An 11867-nucleotide genomic window follows, 5' to 3' on the forward strand; every position below is an offset into this window, starting at 1 on the left:
TGATTGTGTTTAAGCTAAAAAATATAGATGGGGATATATTTTCACAAAAAAACACGTTCTTCTATATAATGCTAGTTATTAGAGAGGATTTTTACCAATTATCGCAGTATTGCGATATTATCGATATCGTGAGCCATGTATCGCGTATCGTATCGTATCGTGAGGTACCCAGTGATTCCCAGCCCTACCTCATACGCCTACACTTGATGTCATCAGTAAGGTATCTGGTCTTTGTCGCTTTGAAAAGATCTTGGTGAGCATCAATGCACGCCAGTTTTTTGCAAAGACTTCTGGGCAATTTCTATTGAACTCGATTTAGGATTTAGTAGATTTGGACAGAACTAGAAAATACTGAACTCTATATAGTGAGTAGGAGGGAATTCGGAGATAGACTCTATTTTTCCATAACTCTTATGTTTGGAGACCTCAACATAGGGGAAGGATTTGGCTTAAATCTTTGTAACAATGTCTTCTAACACAGGGGTCCCCAAACTTTTTCTTGTGAAGGCCACCTAACTGTTTTCTTCTCTGATGGAGGGCCGGAGCGGTTTGTAGGCAAACAGAACCATTTTTGCCATTTTGATGCCAACAGACGTCGATAACCGTAGGCAGCATTTACCGCAGGTGGATATAAGCGATTATAAACGCTTCAGGCAGTCAGAGGAATGACTGGGCTTTGCTTCACCGGCGAGAGTTATCAGTGGAGTTGTCTGCCTCTACAGTCATCCAGACTCTGAACAAGAGCGCCCATCCAGGCTGAAAATGAAGCGAACGCTGTAAGCAGTCGTGTATGGATGTCACGCTTCATTACGGCTGGTGGAGAGGAGATTTGCATCTTCAGGACGACAGCAGCCAAGCTCATATCAGGTCATCTCTGATAATGCTGCATCAAATAATGTTCCTACTCTGTTTTTTACATGAAAACATGAGGTCAGATTTACTACGAACATACAGTTAACTATTTTTAAGGTTCTCATGTTCGCTGAGGGTGCTCATTCACTGTATTTGCAGAGCGGCTCTCAAGTTATCCATTAAAGCGGCTTCCTAATGCTGCTCTGAATTCTATCTTGGGTTCAGCTCCTGCAAAATCCAGGATCACTTACCTGCCTCTGACAGGTGTGGTTTGCAGGCTGCTCAGACCTGCAAAGCCCTGCTTTTGTGGAAGGGTCTGAGTAAGATTCAAAACCTGCCTGCTGGAAGATGCAGAACAGGGGTGTCAAACTGAATCACACAGGGGGCCAAAATCCAAAACAGGCCTTAGATCGTGATAGCCAAAACAGGCTAGGTTAAAAAATAGCTAAACTTCAAAATATCTTTAGGAACTGAAAAAAGCCTAAACTGGCCAAAACAGCTAGAGTGTAAATATTGTCCTAACTCAAAAACAGCCTAAAAAACATTTTAAAAAAGCCTAAATTAGCCAAAACAGCTAGTATGTAGAAGAAATATTAGCTAAACTCCAAAATAACCTAAAAAATATCTTAGTAAATGCCAAAATAGTCCAAAAATCTAACATAATGCCAATTTTTCAACTTTAAAACTGTAACTATTTAGCATAATTATGAATAATAAAAAGGCAGGAGTATTATTCCAGAATAAATCGACTTAAAACAGGAGTGTTAAACTCAATCGCACAAGGGGCCAAAATCCAAAACACACCTTAGGTCACTAGTAGCTGAAAACGTGGAAGCTAGTAGCCAGCTAAAATATTATTTTAAAAAAACTGGGAAAAAAGCCTAAATTAGCCAAAACAGCTAGCATGCAGCTGAAAAATTAGCTAAACTCCAAAATAGCCACAAAAAACATTGGTTTTCCCAAAATATTTAGCATGTAGCTTAAAAAAAATAGTCTAGAAAAACTGAAAAAGGCATAGATTAGTGATAACATAGCATCCAGCTGAAATATTAGCCAAACTCCAAAATCAAAATAGCCTAAAACATCTCAGTAAATGCTTAAATAGTCCAAAAAGCTAGCAGAATGCCAAACTTTAAAACTGTAACTTTTTAACATAATTATGAATAATAAAAAGGCAGGAATATTATTTCAGAATAAATCAACTTAAACCTTAAATAACTTTCAGTATTTTACTCTCCATAAAAACATGTTTTGTCAAAATTTAGAAATGAGCGAAAGATAACATCAAGACATTAGTAACAATAAAATAAAATGATCTGGAGGGCCGGATCCGGCCCCCGGGCCTTGGCTTTGACACGTGGTGTAGGACGTTCCACTTTCAGGGGCAACACATGTTGCTGCTAAACTGGAATGTCGTTTTTTTTTTGTGTGTAAGCCGTTGGTAGCGGGGATGCTGATGGGCCAGATGGCCTCTTCTCTTTAAGTTGTTCTCAGATTGGGACTTCTGATTTGCACGACCACAGAGTGCATCGTCACCCGCCCCACGAGAGGTCAGGGGCCATGCCAAGCCCCAGGGCTGCAGTGCAGGACCTTCAGCCCCTCATGAGCTGGGGCAACAAGCCCTCAAGGCTGAGCAGGCGTATCCGGAAACACAAGATAAAAAGCTCTAACGTAGCACCAAAGAACAGACAAATATTTACAAGAAATGATAAAAACATAAGGATATTCTTGAATAAATTAGAGTGTAAAACCTCTGCCTATTTACACTTCTTACTTCATTATTTGGGCTCTCTTCCAGATGCTCGTTTAAGTGTTTCCAGATGTTTCCAAGCCAATTCTTTTCAGCAGAAACTCTCTTTTTCAGTCTTTCCTCCCTACAAATCCATTTTTTCTCCAGCTCTGCAGCTGACATCCAGCTGAGAATGTCCAAACATGCTGAAATGTCTCCATTTCTGCAGAGACTATTCATGTATTAATGTGATTAAGACATGGTTGTAAGAGACGTGCAAAACAGAATCCAAAGACGACTTTCTAATTTATGATTACACGGCTTCTGACAGAAGGGATGTGACAGCTGGCAGAGCCGGAGAAACCCACCATAACTAACCCTTCACTTTAACAGGCACGTCAAACTGAAGAATGTAAACTTTGAACAAATGTCTCAATCTGATGTAAAAACGAGGAGGAAAAATGGTGAAATCAGTGAACGTAAATCATGAAACGGGTGGAATTGTTTAGATTTACTGCCGTCAGAAGTATGACTGTACTCACTATGTTACGCTTACTGATTATGGAGTAACATGCAGAGATCTCACGCATGTGTATATATGGCTAACAGGCAAATGAGCATCACTTTGAGACAAGGAACTTGGTTATCACGTCTGGGAACACCGGGAAAATGGAAACTCCAATGGAGAAAAACACAAAGGAAAACTGAAAAAGAACTAAAAACCTTAAAGGGTTTACTCTGCAGTGGTAATGCTACTCGTCTCCAAAGTCGCACAAAACGGTACCAGACAATTCAGCTTTAACTTAATCTTCTCCACTAATTTTTTTGAAATCCTTTTTTTGTGCATTTTATGAGCTGGAAACATAAGTTATGTACAAACAAATACTTGAAATCAATTAATCTATTATTTAAGTTTTTTTATGGAATCATGGTAATAAATAAACTTTTCCATATTCAAATTTTTTAAAAAGGTTCTGTGGATGAACATCCATCCATCCATTTTCCTGACCGCTTTGTCCCTTTCGGGGTCGCGGGTGGATGAACATTCAGAAAAAAAAAAAAAAACTGCAGGTCATTCACCTGCTCCCCCGTGTGGTTCTGGGATTTTTTCTCACCGTTCTTGTGATCATTTTGACCTCACATGGACTGAGGGAGAATATCATTGGTCTTGTATGTCTTCCATTTCCTAATAATTGATTTCTTCACACCAAGCTGCTTACCTATTGCAGATTCAGTCTTTCCAGCCTGGTGCTGGTCAACAATTTTGTCTCAGGTGTCCTGAGATAGATCTTTGGTCTTGGCCTTAGTGGAGTTTGGAGTGTAACAGTTTGACGTAGTGGACAGGTGTCTTTTATATGAATAATGAGCTCAAACAGTTATAATTAAAACGAGTGGAGGACAGAGGATCCTCTTACAGAAGAAGTTACAGGAAATCTTGCTTGTTTGTAGGTGAACAAATACTGATTTTCTACCATAATTTGCAAAAAAAAATTCTAATTTTCTCTCACAGTTGAGGTGATGAAGACAAAAATGACAGGCATCTCTATTTTCTCTCATCATCAGGGAGAACTTGCACAATTGGTGGATGAATACATACTTTTTGTACATAAATAATATGCAGTGAAATGAATTAAAAGTGGTCTGAGCTGTCGTGACAGCAGCCGACCTCATCTAGATCTATTATCTAGATCTACTACTAGCCAAAATAACTCAGACCTCTGGGGTAATAGTCATTTTAGGTAGCTGTCCACCCTTTTTTAGTTCTCCAAAATGATTAGAAATACGAGATCAGAACGAGCCACACATCATCCCCTCTCCCTCACAAAGTACAGATGTGAATCGTAGCTGAACAATGAACACTTTAACAGATAACCACAGGAGTTCCTGCACTGATTAAGTACAGGAACTCTGATAAACGGTTCTGATTTTACTGTGACGTGTTCGCCAACTGGACTACGCCACATCATCAGGAATGGCATTTATGTTCCATCAAATTAAGCAACTCTGTGAAAAACCTGATGTTTCAAGAAGGGGTGACATGCATCATCATGTGAGGTATGGTGGTTCAGGGATTGCAAAATGACAGTGATCCAAATGTGCTCGCCAACGATGAGATGACAAAAATCTAAATGAAAGATAAGTGTTGTGCAATGGGCATCGGAAGTGACCACTGACGAGAACTGGGGGAGTACTTCCAAACAGGAAGTACCTGCTGGCTCCAAGAAGCCAAAATCCCAAAGACTTCTATAGAGAAATAAACAGCTGTTAGAATAACCCTTCTTCTTTTGATAACGTCTTGCTAAAACTATTTTTACAAAACATTAATCACTCTAACTTGGCTTCTAAATGAATTATGTTGTTTTTATTTCTCTGGACACAATTTATCCCTCGATTTTTAACATGTGACATTTGCTGGTTTCTTTGTGGTCCCGAGTATTTGAGTCACTTCTGCTCTTCTCCTTCCTTTTGTCAGCATGATTACATGTTAACTCGGTCGACTGTGGACGTTTGTGAGTCATCTCAGCAGCATGTGATAGTGAAACTAATCCCTTTAACATATGTTGTGGGGTTCTCTAAAGGCCTAGTCATTGTCTTTCATGGTTTGTTTCTAGAAAACATTGAGTTATACATGCAAGGTGATTTTGAACACAGATATGGTTGACTTGAGAAAACAAACACTTCAAGACACATGAAATGTTTGTTCTTCGTCTGTTTGGGTTAGGTAAACATGTGGTTAAAGACAAACCGAAGTGGAAATGATAGACTTTGCAGTGGCTTTACGTTGTTTTTTCACACACAGATTTCCTAATCTTTATAGAGCTTTTAGATGACTGGCACCAAGAACGTCTCCATTGAAGTCAACAGACATTACAGCAGTGAATATTTTATCAAAGAAAAATATGCCGAGTTTGCTTTTTTTTTTTTTTTAAAGCAAGGACTTTTGAGAAATAACTTTGGGCTTGAATTTCTTCAATCTTGCCAAGAACTCCTTTAACCCTTTAAAGCTCCAGTGTTTACATTTTTTGAACATCTTAACTTTTGTAAGCTTTTAACGTAAATCCAAAGGACTCAGAAGCTTAAAAAGGTCGCTTTGCGTTGGTATGCCACACTTTACGTTAGTAAAGAGTCAAAGCCAAGCCAGGTTAGGGTTTCTCAGCATCAGAACCGACTGATTATTTAGGTGTCTCCAGCACTAGTATTAAAGAGTTAAACATTTAACATAAACCCCAACTTTAGGGATGGAGGAGCTCAAGTCATTAAACTTCCCCTGTTCCGCAAATAGGAAATCTACGGTGAATACCATGGCTGGTGTGGATTATAAAAGATTTGACATGTCAATTGGAGGGCTGTTCCTAAAATACGATCAATTTGGTTCTAAGAATGTGGAAGAAAATCTAAAGTTATTTCAAATTAAACACCTTTACAGTCGCCATAAATAGGGCTGGTAATCTCAGGGTAACTCAGGATACGATGCGATAGATGACTCACGATACCGGTAGTATCGCGATATGGCAATCTTTGCATTAATCGATTTATTACCATTGTAATCTATAATATCTCACTGTTTATAAACAAATACATCTTTTTATTTTCCCCCTAAACCTTTTTCAGAACAATTTAAAGCAATTTAGGTTTAAAACTTAATGTCCTTTGCAACAATAAAATACAATGATCAAGAAATACTAATGTGTAATTGCAATAATTACATACATTTTTAGGTAGCAAATGAAAAAAACTCAAATTAAGAACTAAAATGTCGAGTATATCAAATTATCTCCTCACTTCAAAGAACAATAAATGTGGAAATAAAAATTCACAGTGTGGCATTTTAATAAATTTTACATTTTATATCAGATAATTTCATATTATTGAGGAACACTATAAATGTTCAGGCTATTAATATTAAATGATCATTGTTTTTAGCCGTATTCCTTTTAATTTTATTCACTTCAGCCTCATGCTCTACATGTGTACCGCGAGCATACAGACTTGTTAAAGCAATAGCGGCACTACACGTCTCACTTGGACATTCAGACGCTGGAATCTGGTGTATTTTAGCGCCGCGTTGGGATAGGTCACTGGTTTTACCGCCCTTACAATCCATGTTTTTGTTACATTAGAGATGGCGCACGCTGTCTACATCTACTTTAGAAAAATACAGACACACTTTGGACCTTTTTGTTCGCAGCCGCTCTGCTATCCACATGTGTTTGTTGTAACTTGTCAGTCGGAAAAGCAGCGAGGAAAGACGGATAGTAGTAGTGTACGGCGTATCCGCCAACACCGTTAAGGCTAAAATTATCGGTCCGATAAAAACTGATGAAAAAGTTGCATTAAAAAAAAAGAAAAAAAAAAACTATTAAATTTACAAAATAAATAAATAATTAAAAGTAATAAGTTAAAAAATTAATAATATAGGGTATTGACAAGTAATATAGGATATTAATATTATACATATATACATTCATATAAACAGACATACACCTACACATTCGCAAACATATATATTCCTATAAACATAAATATAAATATATACACATATCTACAAGACTATAATGACTAGAAGCGCCCCCTAGTGGACTTCTATGGTATTATTTTATAAACCAATTAAGAAAAATGGATCCCGGAAATGTTGGTCAGTTGAAATATATCGAGATAGTTAACCATACTGATATATTGTCCCAGTTCTAGTCACGATTATAAAAATTCACCCCCAGAGTTGAAACGTTTTTTAATCCAGTCTAACTAGTTTCTATTCTTGGCTGACACTTTGCCATAAACTGACCTGGCTCCACTGACCTTTGTTTTTAAACAAGCTTTAGGGCGGATGTCATTAGTTTGCCCCTTGATTGTAACGTAGATAGAATCATTTCCATGCATGTGAGAACCTGTCAGGCCTCTAAAGGCCTTCAGCAGGAATGTTAGGCAGCTCGTTTGTCTCGTCTTTCTCCATTTATATAAAAAACATCTAAAAAGACATTTAAAACTAATGAAGAGTCAAAGATGTCTGGACAAAACTCGTGTTCTTATCCTGTGGAAACAGTCTACATGAACTATAGCTTGAGCCTTTTCCAAACAAAGGCATGGTCAACTATTAGATTCACTTGTTGTGGAACTATCTCACTGTGTAGTTTCAGAAACCTTTTCTCTGCATCCAAATTGACTTCAGTCGTTCTATGACTTCAGGAAATGTATTTTCTATCTTGTATTTGTACATATTTCATGATAAAGGTTTGAAACAAACTGAAGGAGGTTGCTGTTTAGAAAACAATGTCTTGAACTTAAGCGACATGGAAAAAGAAAAACACCAATAGACAGGTCAACCACAAACTTCTACAAAACAACTTTCAAATTGGAGGTTATTTGAAAGTAAGTGTTCTAATCAGAATACCTCAGAAAACCCTGAGGGCCAGGCAAAGGGAAACTCAAACAATGAGGAACTGTGAATAGACTAGTGTTCTTGAACGTAGTGGTTCCGCCCGCCTCAATGGTCTGAACCCATGCTGTCTGCCTGACTACAATGCAACACGGGGCCGCATGTGACTGCAAGAAACCAGACGAGACCACATGGGACAACGACCACAGGAAGCAGCATGACAACAGGCGAGACAAGATTTCACCAGAAGACCACCACAGGCGAGAAGTCACAACACAGAGCCACGGACACTCGCACTGTGACGTCACTCAAGAAAATGACTTGCTTCTGGTTCTAACCAAAGGAAGTCAATACAGTCGCCATTTTTTCAGGATACGGACGCCGCCATGTTGGAGCCAGAAATTGTTGGTAAGGAGTGATTGGTCCAAGTCGGTCTGAGTTAACGTTTCCATGACAACCACTCTCACCAGTCAGGAATGAGCTTATTGGAAGTCCACACCCCTACACGAAACTTTGTCAAATGTTTCAAAAGCTGGACGTGGAGGTCTGAAGGATCAACCTACTTTTACTGAAGCATTTGATTGGTCAGTTTATAACTTGAATAACTTGTATTAAAGGAAAAAAAAACATTAAAAAATTATGATCAAAGACTTGTTAGAAAAAAGTATCAGAGTTAGAATGGTTATTCTGACCAATAGAAGGCTACAGGATTTTGGTTTCTTGGAGCCAGAGGGTACTTCCTGTTTGAAACGCCAGGGGGGAGGGGTCACTCGTCCAGTTCTCACATACAGTCAATGGCTTCACACTAAAGCTTCATCAACATCAGTTTCTATCAGCATCATTTGCTCCTCTGAGCTCTAGTCTAGATCAGACTATGGCCCGTGGGCCGGATCTGGCCCTGCCCCCCAAACACTATTAGAGAAGCATTTTTTTTCTCAATCTGGCCGATCGAGACCCGCATACAACATGACTTTTTTCCCCACCCGTCTGCAGTCTGAACTATGACAGGAGAGAATATACTATTTATTGGTTTATTTTTTTATTGCTTTAGAAATGTTTTTCTGTGAAGATTACAGAAATTAATTATTTAAAATTTGACTATGTGTGGCTTTCTGGAAAGACATAAATGTTTATGTTTAGGCTGTGGTTGTTACCCATTTTCTGTTAGTCTACAAACGAATCCAGGCCCCACATCAGAGAAGGAAACAGTGATGGAAAAAGTTTGGGGACCCCTGCTATAGACCAAACAGAGAAGCTCTGGGGCACTTGAGAACAACATTTGCAGTTCATTTGCAAGAAACTCTAGTGCGGTTAACCTCAGTGTGAATGTATGCAAACTATAAAGACCAGAACTACAGCAGAAAGAAAGAATGATGGGAGAAAAATATGAGTACAAATGTCAAAGCAACACATTGGACTGTAATGATGGATTAATGTGTGTTGTCGTCTGTGATGGCATCTACCATGTCTCAATCCAAAGTGTATTTTCCTATGTCGATTGTAGATTCATCTCATTTTGAAGAAAACATTTTAATCTTATAGGGCAGAAGTCTTTTATCTCCATTGTGGCTCCTTGGTCAAACATTAAATAAGTCATGGAGACTGCTGATCCAGACATGTCGACCATCAGAGTCAGCAGTTCCTCCTAACCAGAACTACCTGAAGAAAACAAATAAACAAAGCCCACAAACTAAGACTACCAAACCCCAAACTAAAATAACAAAACCCAGTGGTGTAAGACTGCTGAGGACAAAGAGGGAAAAAGAACAAAAAACAAATATATAAATAGATGTCTGAGGTTCACATAGATGATAAACTATGTAGGTTTTTACATCCTGTTGACCTGAAGACGTCTTGTTTGATCAACTCTACCTCCAGAATGAACAGATTTTATATGCAAAGTAAAACTTTGGTAAAAAGTTTGATCTTTTATGAGTTTTATGAGTTAAATGAGTTAAAAGCAACATTGGTTACTAGCTATTCAGAGCTACATCGGTTTTGAGTGTCTTTATAAGTAAAAAAGGTTCTTTTTAATATTTTTGCTTTCGTTCATGCCAAAAAAATAGACACAATTCATATTATTATTTAAAAAAGAGGGTCAAGAATGCAAAGAAAAATTCCTTAAAGGCTAAAGCAAGACTATACGGCTCCTTCTAGGTTTTCATCAGCAGAAAACAAGCCCAAACGGCTCTTTTTCTGTTTAAAGTTTACCAACTCTTGGGATAAGTTGATTCAATTCTGCCTCAGACAGATTGATCCTATTGGATTGTAGGAATATAATCCGATTTATTGATTTATTCATACACCCCTACCGGCAATACAAGATTATTCAGCACACTGGCTGTTTTTTTTTATCTCTTTTCTGATCAGTCAGCTAAGACTTCCAAACCAACATCCGTTACAGGATTTTACCAGTCGGTTCAGTCTTAACTGAAGGTGTTGTGTTAAAACAAACCAACACTAAACACAAGGTGTGAGACCACATCAGAGAATGACTACAGACACACAAAAAGACAGAAGCTGTGACATGTGACAAACATGAAAGTTTCAGAGAAGCAGATCACAGACCAGACAAACAATACATGGAAATGATGCACTTTGCAGCCTCCTGCCACATTACATTACAGCAGCAAACTCATTTAAATGAGACAAAACCGCTCTGGACCGGGAGGAGTGTGCTGCCATCAGAGATGGTCTTACAAGACGTGCACGCCAGCGCGCGCACAGTCTCAGTCCAGCAGATGGAGGATCAGTGTGAGCAGAAAGGCCTTTGCGTGGAGGCGTTCTTCTGCCCTCCACCCTACCCTCACCCTTCCTCCCCCTCCCCTCCTCCTCCTCCTCTTCAGCACAATCAGTGCATCCACACCTCCCTCCCTCCTGCGGATTTCAACCCCCCGCTCCCCGGCTCGGACTCGGTACCTGGCCGTTAGTCTGATGAACATCGCTGCGTCCCGGGCTCGGTGTCGGTATCGGTGTGGGTGCGCAGCTGCAGGCAGCTCGGAGCATCTCGCAGTCCTCCGCTGCAGCTGATCCAGCGTCAGTCCAGGCCATGGACTCCGCGCGGCCCCGCGGACGGACGGCGAGCTCGGGTCTGGCCGCGTGACGGGGGTCCGCGCGGGAAAAGCAGCCTCAGCCTCCGCGCCTCCTCCCGGCTCTGCTCCGTGTGGGTCCCCGTTTGCTGATCCGCCGACGGTCTGAGGTCTGAGCTGGGAGCTGAAGGCGGACTGAAGCGGGAGGGGGAGGCTTCCGGACACTATCAAAATAAAAGCATCTCACATTTCAAGGCGGGGCAGGGCGTCGCCGACCAGTGGGGGGGCTGCTGAGGATGAGAACCGTCCCTCCCGCACATGCTTAGAGGGAAACTCACAAAATATTTATGAATTTCACCAGGGATGTCAAACTCACTCGCACAAGGGGCCAAAATCAAAAACTCAGCTGAGGTGAGTCACCTTACCAACAGGATGAACATTTTTGAACACCCAAAAATAATTGTTAAAATATTTAAAACAATTTTTTTTTTTACAAATTTATGAATATATAGCATTCCATGCGATAATACTAGTGTGAATGTTGTAAGCTGAATTTGGCTGCTGAAGATGCTGGTGCTGACAGATGGAGATGCTGAAATTGATAGCTAAAAAAGCTGAAAGCTGAAACCACTGAAGCTAAATACCAAATTATCTTAAAAACAACAAAAAAAAATCTTAGGTGAGTCAAAACACAAAGCATGTAGCTAAAAAAATAGCTAAATTTCAAAATCGCATAAAAATTGAAAAAAGCCTAAAATAGTAAAAACAGCCAGCATTTAACTGAAAAAAATAGCTAAACTTCAAAATATCATAAAAAGCTGAAAATGCCAAAATTAGCCAAAACAGTTAGCATTTAGCTGAAAAATACAGAAAACTCCAA

General features: G+C 39.5%; 1 protein-coding gene across 1 annotated transcript in view; it reads right to left on the minus strand.

Annotated features, from left to right (window-relative positions):
• gal3st4 (galactose-3-O-sulfotransferase 4) overlaps positions 1-11380 on the minus strand; it is a 17987-nt gene extending 6607 nt beyond the window's left edge. The window contains exon 1 of the mRNA XM_024287493.2: positions 10878-11380. Within this exon, the coding sequence (XP_024143261.1) occupies positions 10878-10900 (23 nt within the window). The 5' untranslated portion in view covers positions 10901-11380. The remainder of the gene's footprint in view (positions 1-10877) is intronic.
• Between the last annotated feature and the right edge of the window lie 487 nt (positions 11381-11867).

The sequence above is a fragment of the Oryzias melastigma genome, linkage group LG18 (genome assembly GCF_002922805.2).
Source record: "Oryzias melastigma strain HK-1 linkage group LG18, ASM292280v2, whole genome shotgun sequence".
NCBI classification, from domain to species: Eukaryota; Metazoa; Chordata; class Actinopteri; order Beloniformes; family Adrianichthyidae; genus Oryzias; species Oryzias melastigma.